We start from the raw sequence: 19464 nt of genomic DNA, 5'->3' as shown, positions 1-19464 counted from the left end.
AATATTATGTTGTAGATAGAACTTTCTTTTTGTTTTCCAACACTAATTTCAATTTCTGTGTGAGCGTTTGTGGATTCATCTATAGTAGATGTTGATTGATGTCACTCAGATGTTTGTTGTCTTTTTAGACAGCCATATAGGTGATCAGTGTCCTGTTTATACTAAATTCTATCTAATCGAGTTTAAGAAACTAAGAATAAACATACGTAGTTTATATAGTTGGTGAAGCGATGCTGTGGTCCTTCAAAGCCATTATTTCCATTAAACTGGAGTTTATCCCCTTTTCTATATCATGAAGGGGATAATAATATTTGCTTGCTACCCTTTTGATAGGACGCGAGTCTATCGCTAAGTATTTTCCGTCAGATGTAACAGATCCAGCTACCCAATCACTACTGGATAGACAAAGGGAATTGATCGGGGGAAAATCTCGACTTCACCCGGGATCGGTCTCAGTCCTTTTGCGTGTGAAGGGATTGCTCTACCAACTGAGCAGCTGTCGGGACAACCAGGTGAGATTCTGATTTAAAAGCAGAAAAACCATAATATTAAAGAATCGGCTTCTGATATGTATAATATGGCACGAATAAAGTGCAAACAAACGTATGCAGAAATGAACTTTGTCGATTGAAAACGTTTTTATTATTTACGTGAAACATTTGGCGAAATATACAAGAGGCTCAAACACTATTATAACCAACTCTCTCTTTCTCTGCTGCTGTTTTCTGGCTTTGTCCCAAAAGAAAATTGTTATCAATTATTGTCGGTACTGATATAATTGCTTGATCTTGCTGCATAGATATAATATATTCTTTCTTTAATCATGGCTATAATTTGCCCTTTACCTCTTTCCCTATGGAAACCTATAAGCTCTCCGACCGCCAGATTGAATAAGTCTGAATAAATCGCTGATCTCTGACGGAGTCAATTCCCTCTGATGTTTACATAAATGTTTTGTTTTATTTTTAAAAAATATTTTTTGTTTGTTTTCTTTTCGGGTTTGTTCTTCTTTTTTTTTTTTTTTTTTTTTTTTTTTGGGGGGGGGGGGGGGGGGGGGGCGGGGAGAGATTTGTATGATTTCTTTAAAGACTATTTGGTTTTCCCCTGTGAATATTACGATTTTAAGAGGTAAATTTCTAACATTTAAAATGTGAAATTTAATTGAAAATAACTTGATAATAAAAAAAAAATTGTAATTTGTTGGGATTTTTTTTTCTTTGGTGTGTTTTTTTTATTTCACATTTCAGACGTTTTTGCGAATCGCGACCTTTTGCTGTACTGGCTTTGACGTCACCTGTTTTAGATGAATAGGACAACTCATCCCCTTTCTTGATTGCCCATTGTGTCACTATCAAAACAACCAAACTGGCAATGTTGATTGAAGTTAATTGCTATAGAAAACTTCAACTAGGCCAAACTCTGAAATAAGAGTTTCCAAATTTTGGCAAAAAAATTCCTCCTTCAAATATCGATTGATTAAAATGACCTTCATCTTGTCAAAAGTTTCTCAAACCTGAGACTTCTTGCAGTCCTAAATTTGAGAGTTTTTGCAAAGATGATGGTAATTTCAATTGAAAGATATGTGAAGGACACGTTTTTTCGGCCAAATTTTCAAAATCTTGTGTGGTTTGGGTTTTGGTGGGTTTTTTTATTAGAGTTTGGCAAAACTGTAGGTAGTCATTGTATTTTATCTTATCATTGTTTCTGTCCAGCTCGTCGTAGAAAGCTTGTATCTGACATGATAAATGTGACAAATCTCCTCAAAACGGTACTATGGCGGATTGAACCTTAAGTTTAAAAAGTAAATCTTATGCTGAATCATAAACAACTGAGTTAATATTTCCTGATTAATTTACTTTCAAACTCATTTTTTTATTCATCTAGTTCATTTCAGCATAATACCGAATTGACGCGGTGTGTCACAAATAAATACTTCATCCTATTTATTGTAGCGGTTTATGATTGATTTATCTTAGAAACTTTAATCTATGATTGATAATATAATCTTCTCACGTTCCTCTTCCAACGTCTGACTTATATTTTGACATTTTAGAGCCTTTTGTAGCTCAAGTGATGCAATTTCATTTGTTTATTTGCAATAAATTCGTTTTAAGAAACCGAACGCCAATCGTTTCAAATGATTCTTTTCCAAACTTTTCTACCATAGTTATTTGTTCTATTCGTTTGTTGGTTTGTTTGTTTTTTCGTTTGAGATCGTTGTCGCGTTCTTTAGCCTACTCCTTACCAACTATAGCAAAATCGTCACATTCGTTACGATACAACCAACATTTTTCTTATTCAAATTTCTCTTATAACAACATAATATTTAAAGAAAATGAAAAGTGAGTTGTAGAGGATGTTTTTCTAAAGAAATTATTTATCGCAAGAGCTTAGATACTGCTATAGTGTTTGAGTGATAAAAAATATTTTTTTGTGTTAGTTGGGTGTGAAGTTTTGGGGATAATCCTGAAAATTGCTGGTAAGGAGAGTTAATGGCCCCGTGACTATGAGCCCCTCAAGAGACGTAATCCAAGTTTTTGCACCACTGGAGTCTGTGAGATTATCTTGTCTTGTGGTATGACACTCGCTTTCGGATCGGAAGGTCCTGGGTTCGAGCCTCGCTCGGCGCATTTTTGAGTCCTTTGAAAAGAATCTTTACTCACATTTTCTCACCGTACTCAGGTGTATAATGAGTACCTGGACGTTAACAGATTTGTCTCTGACGGAAAAATTATAATATCGTCATACACCGTTTTATTATGATTAGTGTTGCTGTTGGTTCCCTTTGTAAAGCGCTTTGAGTACGTTTAGTGGATATTGCGCTATATAAACTCAAGAAGAAAGCTCAAAATCTCAAAAGTGAGATGTCAAAAAACTGGTTCTAATCTCATTGGAAGTGTAAAAATCTTCTTCCGGAAGGACTGAATACATACCTTGTGGTCTTCTTACCTCCCTTGGTAGGCAGAAAGTCATTAGGGGTGGACGATAGATAGAGATCTTTATATCGGTGGATTATTTGGTGTACGGTTGTCTTAAAAGCCCCCAAGGGATGGCCTGTGTTTTATTTGGGGAAAATAACTCCCCCTTTATTTGTTTTCCTAGTTGCTTTCTCTCTTTGTCTTGGAATGAGGTTACTTGGTTTGGCCCTGCCCTGACCGGAGTCCTTGACTGAGATGGAAACAGTCAAATGTGTTGTATTGGGTTTTGGGATATGATGTTAATTTCTTTGTAAATAAACTCTGTGTTTGTACTTTACTATTTATTTTCGTGTTGAATTTCATGTTTTCCTTTGGTGTATTCTTTTCGGTGGGATCCAAAACTTGTGGCTGGATTGGACTTTTAGGTGATCTCAAAGCAAGAGAATAGAATTAAGAATGAAGAAGTGTGGAAAAGAACAAAGCAGAAACCAGTGGGAGAGGAAATAGGAAGAAGACGATAGAGGTGGATTGAACATACCCTTAGAAAGAATGACTCCACTATAACCGAAGACCGAAGTTGTTGACCTAGCGATATCCGATCACAAAGCTTTATTTGTGGATATCGCATTAAAGAAAGTTGATCTCCCGAAACGAAACATAACAACAAGGAATTATAGACAAATTGATATCAGTGGTTTACAAGATAGCATTCGTGACGTCATAAATGAGGTTAAAAATATAAACGACTTCAACAAAGTATTGCGATCTATTATTGACCGTGCGGCACCGCCACAACGTCGGGTCGTATCGAATCGATCACACTCGCGATGGTTCAATTCCGAGATAAAGGAATTAAAGAGAAAAAAGAGACAGGCTGAAAGGAAATGGCGAAAGAGTGGCCTAACAGTATTTAAGGATATCTACAAAGCAGCTAAGTCGGCTCTTTATAACGCCATCACATGCGCAAAAAAGGCCCAATACAACGAAAAATTTCAAAGCATTACATCTTGCAAAGAACTGTTTTCCACCGCAAACGACCTTCTTGGCAGTAAGAAATCCACACCCCTTCCAGCGTCTAGAAATAACACCGAACTAGCTCAAATTTTGCCAACTATTTCCACGACAAGATAAAATCCATTAGGGAAAACTTAGACAATACATCATCATCATCGTCACCGATCTTTGGACCATTCCATGGAACGCCATTAAATGTTTTCGATCCAGCCACTGAGGATGAAGTGAAGTCAGCCATTTTAGATAGCCCATCAAAATATTGTGACTTAGTAGACCCCATCCCAACTAGTATTCTAAAGACTTGTACTGAAGAACTGTTACCAACAATAACTGAACTTATAAATAATTCGTTGGTCTCAGGTAGTGTCCCCGACTCGTTTAAACGTGCCATTGTTAAACCACTATTAAAGAAGTCCGATCTAAATGTAAATGAACTGAAAAATTACAGACCTGTCTCCAACCTTCCATATCTATCCAAAGTGCTTGAACGCATTGTGTTGAAAAGACTTTTGCATCATATCCATCTAAATAATTTAAGTGAAAATTTCCAATCTGCCTATAAATCACATCATAGCACTGAAACTGCACTTTTAAAAGTATGCACTGATATTCTTAATAGTATTGACAAAAATCATGTCTGTTTATTGACTATGTTGGACCTTTCGGCTGCATTTGACACCATTGATCACGATATACTTATTAAACGATTAGAAATTACTTTTGGAATAAGAGACACTGCGCTTAGTTGCTTTAAATCATACCTAACATCAAGATCTCAGTCGGTTCTGATCGATGGCGCAGTATCAGAAACATTTCCTCTAAATTACGGCGTTCCGCAGGGGTCTGTCCTTGGTCCTGTTATTTTTACTCTTTATACTCAACCTCTTTCGGATATTTTTGTTAAAAATAAATTAATGTATCATTTCTATGCTGATGACACTCAGATCTATGTAAGCGATATCCCTAGTAATATCCCATCATTAATTACCCGTGTTGAAGACTGTATTAGAGATGTTAAATGCTGGATGGAAATTAACAAGTTAAAGCTGAATAATGAAGAAAAAGTGTTTTGAAAGATGACTTTCTGAAGTTTACTCTAAATATAAATGGGTGCACAATTAACCTCTCAACGTGTGTGAAAAACCTCGGGGTAATGCTAGACCAACATATGACTATGCAGGCACAGTTTGATTCTCTATGTAGAAGTTTGACAATATGCTTAAAAAGAATTGCGTCAGTTAGACCTTTCCTAACAAGAGAAGTAACATGCAAACTAATAACATCTTTCATACTATCTAAAATAGATTACTGTAACTCGTTAATCTCGAATGTAAGCAACGATAAAATATCACGCCTTCAAAGTATCCAGAATGCGGCTGCTAAATTGATTTTAAGAAAGAAGAGAACATCCTACGCGTTGCCACTTTTGTATGAGCTGCATTGGTTACCAGTTAAAGTAAGAATCGAATTCAAACTAGCAGTATTGTGCTATAAGTGCCTTAATGATCAAGCACCATTGTATATTACTGAATTTTTAGAAACTTATAAGCCAACGAGGAGTCTACGTTCTGCACTAGATTCTACAAAATTAATTGTTACAAATAAATATAAATATAAATTTTACGGCGGCAGATCGTTCAGTCACGTTGGACCTTCCATCTGGAACTCTCAACCTAAAAGAATAAGAGAAGAGCAGTCCTTATCAATATTTAAATCAAAGTTAAAACACCATCTCTTTGTTAAAACACATCTTGATTAATGCAGCTTTGTAATTTGACTCCAATATGAATGTTAATTTAGTTTATGTTATTATATCATTATTTTATATTATTTCCGTATTTGACATAGCATGTGGATGTATTATAACATATCTTGTATTAATGACTTTATGTTTAGTTATTACATGGTTGTATAATGATAATATTATGTTGATGTAGTATGTATAATGTTTCATTTGTATAATAATGTCACTGTATTATTGTTTCGCGCATTGAGCATCACCCAGTGATGAAAATGCGCGTTATAAATGTCATGTATTATTATTATAACAAAGAAAGTATTGGACTAGAACACTCAGGACAGAAGATCAAGAGAAAGGGACATGAAAAAGAATTAAAGAAGCTGATATACAGAGAAGTGATAAGATATGGAATGAGTTTAAAAAGTTAGCTCAGGATAGAGAAGGATGGAAACTGTTTGTCTGTATGTGGCCTATACCCTGACCCAGGGTGAAAAAGGCAATGATGATGATGATGAAAGCAAGATTGCTCTTGGAATCTACATCTGTTCTGTGCACCATATGGTTAATGGTAGTTACTATTTCTTCATTTTTCGAGTTTTGCTCTGCTTCTTCTGTCTCCATTTGTTCCCATGAGTCTTCCTCTAAGTAATCATCCTCTTCCTCTTCCTCCTCTTGCTCTTCCTCCTCTTCCTCTTTCTCTTGTTCCACCTCCTCTTATTCCTCTCCTCATCCTCATCCCCTTTTTCTTCTTCTTCTTCTTCTTCTTCTTCTTCTTCTTCTTCTTCTTCTTCTTCTTCTTCTTCTTCTTCTTCTTCTTCTTCTTCTTCTTCTTCTTCTTCTTCTTCTTCTTCTTCTATCTCCTCCTCCTCCTCCTCCTCCTCCTCCTCCTCCTCCTCCTCCTCCTCCTCCTCCTCCTCCTGTGCTTGGTTGGACTCGAACTCGGGACGTACAAGTCACAAGCCGAATACAAAAAAACCACAAAGTCAAAACTTCAATAAAAAAAACAAACAGCATGATTGTTGACATTAATTTTAAAAACTAGCATTTTGAAACAACCAGTTTAATTTTAAATCGTTTTATTTTTTTTAAACAAACAGGCTTGAAGTATAAAAACATGAAATATTATGAGAAAAGTAACCAGCATCAATAAAGTAATATAAATGGTGTCACGTGTGCAGTCTCATTTATTGATTTTTGGAATGATAAAATGAAAATAACCCTTGAAATGATTACAATTGTCCCTCGCTACGTCAATGTGGTGTACAGTTAGAATAGACTACTACATTCAGGTTAAAAGTTGGGTATTTATTTTTTAATGAGCAGTTTAGATTGTTAAACTACTATCACAAAGATAAATAAATAGGCGTCACATCATTGATTTTTGGAAAGATATATGAATATGAACCTGAATTCATTACAATTGTGCCTTGCTACGTCAATCTGGTCTACAGTTAGAATGGGTTAGGATTAAATACATTCAGGTTAAAAGTTGGGGCTTTTTTTAATGAGCAGTTTAGATTGTCAAACTACTATCTATCCCAAAGATAAATAAACAGACGTAAAATAAAACAATGCTGAAATGACGTTTTGTCTCAAAGCTCTTCATCATCTATTCAACAAGTAAAAATAAGAAGAAAACAGATTGCATCGCATTTGGTGTTTTATGGTTATTTCCTAGACTATATTTATGTCATATGCACGAGATAGGATTAAACGGTTAAATAAAAATTCTTAGCTTTTGCAAAGAATTTTCTCATATGTTACATTTATCTGCTTCATATGTATAATATAATAGAGACAAATTATAATCTCACTTTTTTTGTTTTGTTATTATCTCAAGTTTTATGTTTTATCTATTTTTTTCTTTCAGATAGAACACTTGATAACTGCAAAATGTTTATTTGTGAAGAGAGAGCAGAAAATCAAGTTTAGACTACGTCGTTGTAATCAAAAGTAATAAAAAGCTCTGGATAAAAGTTTATGTTCTATGTTAAGTGTTAACTATTTGGCACAATTCATAATATGGTTCCAATAATAATAAAAAGAGAAGCGTGCATGGAATGACATTAGTTATTTATATACAATGAGTAAGGAAGAGATCATATAATGTCCATACAATTACTGAACATACACATTCATTTTTATCAGAAAACGTTACTGCAAATGTTAATGTATTAAATGAGCCTCGAAGTTGATTAATTCATAATCAGATATTACTAAAGACATTTTATTGGGCGGGGAGGTGTGTAGGAGTGAATATGGGGGTGGGGGCGGGGGGTGGGGGGGGGGGCTTCGGAGAAACGAATTGGCCGAGTGGTTTAGTCATAGCACCGTGACCTGGTGAGTTTCGTTTTTGTTTGTTTTTTTTTTTTTCCTTGGGCAGATTATTAAGTTCGATCCAATGCTTTTACTTAGAACAATAAGTGTGATATCAGATTTTTGGCATCTGACGATGCCATGCGCAAAAGGATGTAATTTGATCTTTAAAAATTTATTTTGATTTTTTAAAAACAAGTTGCTGGTTATAAATTGTCAATAAATAAGAGATAACAGTTTCCCCGGCCAAAAATGAAAAATGTATTTTGTAATTGCGGACAGAAATGGTTTGAAGAAATATGAAAGACGTGTTGGAACTTAGAGGTGGTTGTAACGAAGCGAGATTAGTATGTAAGATTGTTCGCAGGTGAATAGGGAATGAGATTAGCGGAAGAGTAGCGTCCCTTGATTGGACGTCACCGGCGGAGAAATTATTAGAGAGAGAACGTCAGATTGGTTTTGCGCATGCGTCTCTCGTCTTCGCTCCCGGTGAAAGCGGCATGAGACACTTCACCGAAAGCGAGGACGAGAGAGACGCATGCGCAAAACCATGTTGACGTTCTCTCTGTAAGGTGACGTCCAATCAAGGGACGCTACTCTTCCGCTAATCTCATTCCCTATTGGGTGGTTAGGAAATTGGTGTGTAAGTAGATAGAAAACAGGGAGATGAGAATTTATAACAATGTGTTAAATTGTGGTAGATGTTGATTTTTTTTTAAAAAGCAGGTAGTTAAACTAGATCATAAATTAAATGCTGGTATTTCGGTAATGGGTAGGTAAAAAAGTAGGTAGGCGAGGTGAAAGGTCGATGGGTAGTAGACGAGTATGCAGTTGTGGAGGTGAAACAATGTATGATTATTACACGAAAATAACATGAAGGTGTTGGGGAAAATACAGGCATTTGATGGGTCAACAAGACGAAGCACATAGATAGCATTGTATTACAGTGTTAAGGATAAACGGGCTGGCCCGTAATTTTTTTTAAACATAGATTTTAATTCACTTCTATGGCCCAAGTATAATATATTTGATATGTTACATATCCTTCAAAAATGAGCTACTGTAACAGATATAGCATCAATAATTCGTATTTCCTTCGCTACATTTTTCAAATTTGAATATTTCGCATTTTACTCGTATAAATCTTATGGCATTTCTTCTGAACATAATTGTCATTCCTAACCTTGTTTTCTGTGATATGTATGTACGATTTTCTCGATTAATAAAAATGAGGATCATCATCATGTTAGTGCATGGAGCCACAGTCTTTATCTCGTGTTTCGTTCAGCAATAGGTAATGAGGTTAGCGTAAGAGTAGCGTCCCTTGATTGGACGTCACCCATAGTCTGTGACGTCACCGGCGGAAAAGTTATTAGAGAGAGAACGTCATGTTGGTTGTGCGCATGCGTCTCTCGTCCTCGCAGTACTTATCCTATAGGACGAACCGAACACCCAAGGTTATGAGGGATGACGCTCTGATCTTCTTCAAAGAATACTCCGCTAATTATAACAAGAGATTATCTAAACTTTGTTGGGTTTTTAAAGCTTGATTGCATTATGCTATTTGTTTTGCCTTGTCATGTCTTACAAAGCTTTTAACTATTGAGGCATCATATTATTATTGATTGCCCCTAAACATATTAGTCCAATTCCGGCCAGCGGATTGAAGATCAATCATAATAATCTGCAGATATGGTAACAAAATACGAAATACATAATAAAACAATGTGATTGTCGCCATTTTGTTTGAATAAACACAAACCAGATACCGCAATATGAGGGATATAAATAAGATCAAATTTATAATTATCTAGATGGAAAATCTAAAAAATAATATTGAATTTTACAAATAATTCAGGATATAGTCTATTTGATTTTATAAATATCATATCATATAGCGGTCATTAGTGTGTATCTCTGGCTCAGTAACGACCGATTTTCTCAAAGCGCAAAACAAAAACAGGTAATGATATAGAATTTGCTAGACAAATTTGTTTTACTTTATTTTTTAAAGAAGGTAGTGAAGTGTCTCTTTAAAAAAAAAACTAACTAAAAACAGCTGCAAGGATAGCAACGAGTGAGTTATTTCGTATTTCCTAATATGCAATTTATGTTTCCTATCAAAGTTATCAAATTAAGTTAATAATAATAATAAATTATTGATACAGTATAGCAAACGGCGTAAAACAACGATAATATCACAATAGCATTATGATTATGTTAGTATCAACATAACAACAACAACAAGTAATTAATTTTTTACCAAGCAAATAACCATTTTTTTCTAATTTTGTTTATAAAAAAAATAAAAATTGCCAACAATCACCAGTAACGGTTATTATTCTGTGTCATGACGCAAGTTCCGGTTTTGGGGTCAAAGAGCTGGCCAACGGGGCAAGAGCCGCTGTAGACAACTCTTTTTTCGGCACAGACGACGTAGTAGGGGGATGGCGTTCTTCCTTGCCATACGTTCATTCCATCGGGGAGGTCTCGGCAGGATGGGAACTCGACAGTGCAGGGTCTGCAGTGAGAGTGGCCATTGCAACCATATTGCTTGTACTCACCTGGATTGGACGATAAAAAATGTGTTATGATGATGATGATGATGATGATGATGATGATGATGAACATGATGATGATGATGATGATGATGATGATGATGATGATGATGATGATGATGAACATGATGATGATGATGATGATGATGGTGGTGGTGATGATGATGATGATGATGATGATGATGATGATGATGATGATGATGATGATGATGATGATGAACATGATGATGATGATGATGATGATGATGATGATGATGATGATGATGATGATGATGATGATGATGATGATGATGGTGGTGGTGGTGGTGAAGATGATGATGATGATGATGATGATGAATAGTTAAGACCTTGGAAATGGCTCTTTACTCACATTATTTCACCGTACTCAGGTGTAAAATGAGTACCTGGCTGTTAACAGCGCTGCCTCTGTCCGAAAAAATTGTAATATCGCCTAACTGACAGGCGTCAGGTCCCCTCCTACATGTTAAATGTTGCTGTTGGCCAGAGGCTCCTTGTAAAGCGCTTTGAACACGTTTAGTAGATATTGCGCTATATAAAAAAAAAGCTTAAACGCTCAACTTACATCTGTCATAAGCAATCTTTCTTGTCCCACATGACACCATGCTGTAATGCTCACACCTATTCGTATCCACGTTGAACAAGAATGGGTACTTGCATTCCCATTCGTGGTCCTCCCAGCGTGCCATCATGGCGGGCTTGCCGCAGTCGTAGTAGCGGGCACAATGGATCGGGTGGGCTTTCTTGTAAGTGGCACCTCTAGGACAAAGCAAGGTCAGCTGGGATGCAGGTTTAGGTCGTACTCCTGAGGAGATGGAATTGAGAAGGTAAAAATAGAACTGTAAATATTGAAATAGAATGATTATTGATCCCAAGAGGGATGGATTTATTTTTTTACATAGAAGGAACGAAATTGATGTCACTGAGGTCTTTGTTATTGTTTATAGACAGCCATTTTAATGAACAGTTCTTACTCATTTTTTTCAATCAGACTATAAACAATCACGGCTATACACAATTGTGTATGTTGATATCTTATTTCGGCGGATATTGTGAGTATCTTAGTTAAACGAACAGCATCAATGGGGTTAATCTTGAGAGAGAGAGAGAGAGAGAGAGAGAGAGAGAGAGAGAGAGAGAGAGAGAGAGAGAGAGAGAGAGGGGCGGGGGGGGGGGGGGTAAGAAGAAGAAAAACACAAGCTAAAATACCATAGGAAGTCCCAGGTTTAAAATCTTTTGCTAAGACGAGGGTCATTTAAATCGATCGATAGTTGAAGGACGAGTTTTCTGGCCAATAAATTTCTAAATATTTGTTTTTCCAAAGCAGATCAGTATTGCCGCTTATTTTAAGAAAAATCTGACACATCTTTTTTGAAAGCCTTGCCAAATGACCCTACTTATTTATATGTTAGATATAATTAAATGATTTGAAACAGTGATCTGTACCGAAAATTGTCAAATTAATAATGAATGTTGTTTATATAGCTTTGAAAATATATCTTTGCATGAAAGTTAGACAGAGCATTAAAAAAATTAAGCTGTTAAACGATGGAATATGGTAAGGAATATAAAATTAATCAAGAAAAAGAGGCTTCAAAATCGAAATGCAAAAACTTTCAAATGTTTCCACCAAATATACGGTCCCGGGATTTATTAATGTTATGAGTATAGGTAAAATTTTCGTCAGCCATGCCCACCAGATAAATCTTAACAACACACAAAACAGTGTGTAGCCTTAAACGTTTATAATCTGTAAAGAGGAATTTACTAAGAAGCGATCAACCAACAGGCGGTCTAAAAACAATGACAAAGTGGCGAGTGACGTCAACTTCATCTAATTCTACTGACAAAGAAAACGGTGTTGAGTCCACAAGCAAGCGCCGACATGTTAACCTTTTAAAAATATGTGATGCACACCTGGTTTTGTCAACAGTTGAAATCTACAACGTAAATAAACTGTAATAGGATCATTGGACGAAGGTGGCCATTGAATACAATAACACTGTCCTGTGACGGACATTTATATAATGAATGACTTTTTACACACTTAGGATTCTGAGCCCTGTGGCTATGTGGACCAGTGGTATGACACTCGCATTCGGATCGGAAGGTCCTGGGGTCGAGCCTCGCTAGGCGCATAGTTGAGTCCTTGGAGAAGGCTCTTTACTCACATTCTCTCACCGTACTCAGGTGTAAAATGAGTTGTTTTTTTTGTGTGTGTGAAGAAAACAACAATAAAACTAATAAATAAAAATAACTGTCGCTTAAAGATCTGGGGCCTTTTAAACAGTTTATTTACATTTGAGATCAAAATTTTAAACCACCACATTGTGGGGATGACCCCAAGACCCCCCCCCCCCCCCCCCCCCAAAAAAAAAAATATATAAAAAAATAAAGAAAAACAGTTTTTCCACTTATCTCTGTTAATTTTTAGCTTTTCTTTTTGTTGTTAGTTTTGTTACGTTTCTTTTTAATTTTTTTTTTATTTATTTATTTTTATATTTATTTATTTATTTTTTTTTTTTTTTTTTTTGGGGGGGACTCCTTCCCTAGTTACTAAACTAAAAGCTTGCTGAACATAGAATTTGTTTGCAAAAGAAGTTTTACAAAACTGCATAAAATCTTTTTCAAATTAAATAAATCTAGATAAGAATGTTTATTCTACCATATAACAAAGCTGACGATATTTCTGTTGTTGATGAAAATAAATAATCTCTCGTATCTATTCGGCCCATGGAGCCGGAGTTTACCCCAGTTTCTGTAGCGTGAAACGGACAATAGCAATAGCTTGCTACCCTTTGGATAAGATGCTAGTCTATCGCAAAGTACTTTCCGTCAGATCTAACAGACTTAGATATCCAATCACTGCTGGGTGGAAAGGGGGGTCAGAAAAAAGATCTCGAGTGCACCCGGGATCGATCTCTGCCCCTTTGTGTGTGAAGCGAGTACTCTAAGAATTGAGCTATCAGAACCCCCTCTTAATTATCGGGAACCCCGTGGTTGGTAAGTAGAGGGTTAAAACATATCCCCATATTACAAAGAGTGGGTCATTTAGTCAAAACTTTTTTTGAAAAAAATCAAATTCTCATCAATTTACTTTACACTTCCATTATCTTCATCTAGCTAGTTCATTCCGATTTATATAGACTGGTTGTCTAGAAGTGTTTTGTTTTGTTTTGTTTGATTTTTTATTTTATTTTTTTTTGTGTTCTCATTTTTTTTCTGTTGTGATTATTTGTGAAGTTTTTTTTATGCTTGTCAAGTATCTAATTAATAAAATCATGAAAAACTTACCTGAAGTAAAGATACTCGGCAAATTGGTGTGTTCCTCCTCGCAAGTATCAAATCTCGTACCTCTGGGAACGCATGCTTTCAATTCATTGTTGAACACCGAACCGGAAGGACAGCTGAAGGTGATGAGCATGCCGTTGGAGCACATCGTGTACTTGGAGCAGCTACCAGAAACTGGCCGAATATCTCTGATGTCTTTTTGAACACATCTCTTGTTGTTTAAGTCATCCGTGTTTTCTGCTTCCACCATATTATTTTCTGTTGGTTTGTTATAGTTCGTGTTGTGTTGGTTAATGGTATTTGTTAATGTTGATGTGGCGCCAGCATTTTGATTTTTGTTATTGTTAACATTGTTTGGGATGATCGAACCTCTGAACCCGTTGAACCTGTACTCGGTCGATCCTGCAGCTACCAAGAAGGAAAGAATGAAGAGACTTGAAATAGTTGAAACACCCCTGTCTGCCATTTTCATTTAATAATGTTTTCAAACAATTGAAGAGGTCTTTAATATTTTGGGTAAAATACTATATATTATAGATTTCAGTTCAATGTCTATCCCTTCTGAAAAAAACAAATACACTTGATAGCTGTATTTAAAAGCTATATTTGATAATAAAGTTAAAATCACTAGAATACAAAAAGTCCAGTTTGAAAATGCGACTTTCTGGTGAAATTAGTAGGGTTTGATATTCCTTGAGAACGTTTCGATAAAGCAACAACAAGCGATACTGATGTACTAAGATTATTCACGCCAATTTATAGATAGCGCGGAATTCCTTTCGTCTAATTTTAAATGGTCGTGACGCCTCCTCGTCTGTTACGTCAGAAAACGGAAGTCTCCGCCTTAAATACCGGCCGTTGGTTGGGTGGGAATAGTGAGATGCGATGAGTGAATCGGCGCCATGTTTGCACTCTCGGGTAAACATAGGCGATAAGTTTGGTCACGACGGTTCAATTTGGAATGCTAAAACGAATCAAACAAACTAATTGTTAATTTTTGTCACGATGAACAATTATTTTCTCATCCACGTTTGGACACACGTGGGCGATACAAATACCCGTGTCATGTGATGTAAACTTTTGGTGTCACGTAGTACAACCGACGCAGTACTCTGTAAAATTTGTGACAAATTATACAGAGAAAGTAAAAGTGCGTTTTACAGTCACTTCAGTCCTTTATCTTAGTGTCCATTATATTTCAAGGTCAATTTCATGATCATCCATTATGACCATTTATAGCTACTGAAAAGATTGAGATAACAAAGGCAAATCTCAGTCTAAAATTATCTTATTTTAATAGGCATTTCACACAACCATTTCGAAACCAGAGTCGCGTCAAGTATCCGTAAGATTTGGAGAGATGATGTGCTGAGAAAAAACATTTAACCTTGACTGAAAAGATAAAGCTCAGCAATTTATTTAGCTTTTAAGGGGAGGTTTGGGTCTAATTATTAGGAAAATCCTTCAAAAATTTGATTTTGAGATTTTGGTGGAAAATGATATTTTATTATCTTAGAAATAATATAATTGAAGTCCAAATTCTTAAAGTAGTCTATAAAGGCACGAAAAACACAGTCGAAAATGGTACAGGTAGTAAGAAAAGTGTGAAAAACAGGAAGCCATTTTGCTATTTTCTCAATATGTCAGTTTTCTAAGGGTATGGGAAACTGTGTCAAACGTTTCTCAGAATCTATTCAATGAAATTGTCTGAAAATTTCCACATTTATCACAGAGATAATGTATTATGTCACCATAGAGAGATTTTTTTTGATAAGATTTGTGAATTTTAAATTATAATCCTAAATCTGAATTTTTTACATCAATTTTGTCATAACATTTTGATTCTCAACTTTGTAATGATCTAATAAAAATTCCATAAGCTAAAACCGTAAAATCTCTCTATGGTGACACACTATGGTACAATGTTGACAAGAGGGAAGAATATGGAGGTCATTCCTTCATTAGTTTTTCTGGAACGTTTGCCACAAGATTGTTATATTTTTTTATGTCAGACCCCCAAATTAGATCGCAAAATGGGTATCAACACAGATAATTAAATTTTTTCACCATAAATGTTGTTTTTTAACGTATATTGACGATACAGAATGATTAAAACCGCCCAATATAGGTAATTAAATTTTTTTTAGAAAAGACCCAAACCGCCCCTTAAACAGTGAGCTTAATGAAAATTTTACATGTAATCTAACACCGAAATCCTTGGTCATGAAAAGTAAATGATTCATAGTGGAAAGCTTGTGATTTTCTGATGAAAAGAACAAAGTTTAAGCGTAATCCTTGGTCATAATATGGGATTATGATCTTTTTAATTATACGAATTCCCTTATTGAGGCGACTATCTGAAATACTTATCTTTATAACGAGTAAAAGGAAATATTAATTCTTTTGTTTTAAATATTTTTTATCATTAGCTGTAGTAAGTATAAACTATATAAGTTAGACATATTTTAAACGTTTGGAGAACAATTTCACAAATATAACTTAAACCATCGGAAACTTAGCCCGTAGACTTATAAATTGACTCTGACCGTAGCATTCGTAAACGTATTGTCTGACACTGACGGTAGCCTTCGTGAACTTATAGCCTGACACTGACCGTAGCCTTCGTAAACTTGTAACCTGACACTGATCGTTGCATTCGAAAACTGATAACCTGACACTGACACTGACCGTAGCCTTCGCAAACATACTGCCTGACTCTGCCCGTAGCCTTTGTAGCCTTAAAGCCTGACAAGAACATAACCTTCATAAACTTAACCTGGCACTGACCAAAACATGACGTCAATTTTCAAGGCGAGACCACCAAAAGAAAACAAATCGTGAGTTGTATTCAACAGTTCAACAAATGGGATCATTAGTTTTCTTGATCACTATTAACGACAACTCATTAGGCGTTGCACTTTGCTAAAAATGACGTCTAGATTCAAGTTGTGCGGCTATGTGTTCTAGTGGTATGACACTCGCTTTCGGATCGGAAGTATTCAATAGTTTGATCAATGGGATAATTTATAAAAATTAAATATAACTTCAGCTTCTGTATAGCGCAAAATCCACAAAACATGATAAACGCGCTTTACAAGGGGTCCCTGACCACGCTATTACAATTTTTTTTTCGGACAGAGCCAAGGCTGTTAACGGTCAGGTATTCATTTTATGCTTGAGTACGGTGAGTAAAGAGCCTTTTCCAAGGACTCAACTATGCGCCGAGCGAGGCTCGAACCCAGGACCTTCCAATCCGAAAGCGAGTGTCATACCACGAGACCACATAGCCGTAGCCTTACTTACGACAACTCACTTTTAACTTTCATTTGGCGTTCATTACGTGTATTGTGAAGTGATACTTAGAGAAATTGCAGACTGTGAGTTTACGAAGGTTACGGTTCAACACGGATAGATACTCATATGTACTTATTTGCAGGTCTGCTAACCCAACTTGATGTGGGCTCATTGTTGTAATGGTACTACTCTCAAACCAATGCAAACTATTGTCCATTACAACAATGTTAAATCAAGCCCAGAAATGCGTTCGGTTATCAGATCTGCTAATATGTATACATTGTTAGATACCTAATTCCTATATTTTTATTTTATTTGATTAATTATTACTTTTGAATAATTTTTTCCCATAAATTTTCTGGGGTTTTCCACTTGGTACCGACAAGCACAACACAATGTTATACATTTTGCTTATATGGTAATGAAAAATTCTGGTCTCCTGCAAATTTTGGGATAAAATACTTTGCCACATTTACGAAAATTTACATTGAATGCATAATTATCCTGTCAATGTAACTTTGTGAAATAAGATTTCAAGATTTCGAGTAAATGTTGAAAAATTTTAAGAAATGTAGCACCTTGATATTAAAACGTCAGAAACATTTATACAAACAGAAAGATGACAAGTGAAAATCTCCCCAAAGAGCAATCCAAAATGAAGATACATAATATAATACACCCTCGTAACCGTCTTTTAACTTCACATGTTTTGTTTTTTTAAGCTGAGGCACAAAAATATTGAGCTTTTATATAGTGCAATATCCACTCAACGTGTTCAAAGCACTTTACAATGGGTCCCCCGGCCAATAGCAACGCTTAAAATGTAGGACGGGACATGACGCCTGTTAGGCGATATTACAATTTTTTTCAGGACAGAGACAGCGCTGTTAACAGCCAGGTACTCATTTTACACCTGAGTAAGGTGAGAGAATGTGAGTAAAGAGTCTTTTCCAAGGACTCAACTATGCACTGAGCGAGGCTCAAACCCAGGACCTTCCGATCCTAAAGCGAATGTCATATCACAAGACCACATAGCCACACAAACAAGTTCGTTTCATGATTTTGGTATTATCGAGTCACGGCTTATTATCTCAAAAAGCTAAGCTACGGTGAGCTTAATTAGAGGCTGGATGGAAGACCATGTGCGAGAGTTTATTTTTGTTAAGTTTTTTTAAACCATTCTCGACAATTATGGGAATTAATGCAATTAAGAACATTATAAGCAAGTTTGTAACGAAATATATTGTGCAAATAATAACAAATTGACCTCTATAAAATTGGTTTAGAAAAATAAAAGAGGGGGGGGGGGGGGGTGCATTGAATGGCATTTGATGTGGTCGAATTTTTTTAAATCCATGAAATACATGTTTATTCTTAATTTTTTTTTTAAATTGTCTTTGAATATTTTTTTTATTTATTACATTCTATGACCACAGTGGAATCCACATAACGTCAACACTCTTACAGTCAACTGCTTCTTAAAGTCAACACCTTTGATGGTCCCAAATTACCTCTTGCTTATCCAAGTGTGCTCCATCGATAATGGATAAATTCAACCTTGCTTAAAGGAATTCACTCTTTCTGGTCCAGCGATGTTGGTTTTATTGGGATTTTACTGTATCTGTCATTCAGTTTTTTTTAAAATATAGATAGAATGAATTTGACATTACTCACGTCTTTGTTAATGTTTTTTTTTCTTTTTTTTTGGGGGGGGGGGGGGGGGTTGTTTTTTTGGTTTTTTTTTGTTTTGTTTTTTGTTTGTTTTTGTTTTTTGCCATCGGCGTTTATTAGTAATTCTCACTAAACTGCATTAACCAGACTATAAACGTATACGGTTACACGTAGTTTTGTGTGTTGGTGTGTTATACTTCCGGATGGCAATGTTGTGAGCTTCTTAGCCAAGCGCACACTATCTATATAATGTAATTGTTCGATTGACACAAAAAGTCTGGGCAAATAACTATAATTCTGTTTACTAAACAATGAATTTAAGGCCTTTTAATTGTTATCTAGGCGCGTGTTGTCTTTTGTATGTTGTTTTGTTTTGTTTTGTTTTTTGTTTGTTTTATTTTATTTTTATTTTTTTTTGTTTAGTTCCGCTTTAGTCTTTTATGTGATTGCGGTATTGCTGTTGACATTGTAGATCTTTTTCATTATTATTGCTATTGCCTTTCTTGTTGTTGTTGTTGTTGCTGCATTGCCATTGTTGTTTTTATTATTTTTCTTGCTGTTCTTATAGATGGCCTTGTTTTTGTTGGTGCTGTTGTTGATATTGTTGTTGATTTTATTGATTCATTAATTTTGTTCGTAGTCA

The 19464-nt window shown here is 35.5% G+C and overlaps 1 protein-coding gene across 1 annotated transcript; it reads right to left on the bottom strand.

The window, feature by feature from the left end:
- Positions 1-8697: 8697 nt before the first annotated feature.
- Positions 8698-14586, bottom strand: LOC144975330 (chitin-binding domain protein cbd-1-like). The gene is made up of 3 exons (XM_078919312.1): positions 13860-14586; positions 11131-11370; positions 8698-10553 (listed from the first exon to the last, which is right to left on the bottom strand). The coding sequence occupies exons 1-3, from the start codon at positions 14326-14328 to the stop codon at positions 10312-10314; spliced, it is 951 nt and encodes a 316-aa protein (XP_078775438.1). The 5' UTR covers positions 14329-14586; the 3' UTR covers positions 8698-10311.
- Positions 14587-19464: the final 4878 nt, after the last annotated feature.

The sequence above is a fragment of the Berghia stephanieae genome, chromosome 6 (assembly GCF_034508935.2).
Source record: "Berghia stephanieae isolate SIO BIC M18660-M18661 chromosome 6, UCSD_Bste_1.3, whole genome shotgun sequence".
In the NCBI taxonomy this organism is placed as follows: Eukaryota; Metazoa; Mollusca; class Gastropoda; order Nudibranchia; family Aeolidiidae; genus Berghia; species Berghia stephanieae.
The sequence above is the reverse complement of the archived record's forward strand: the minus strand, read 5'-3'. Positions and strand labels throughout refer to the sequence as shown.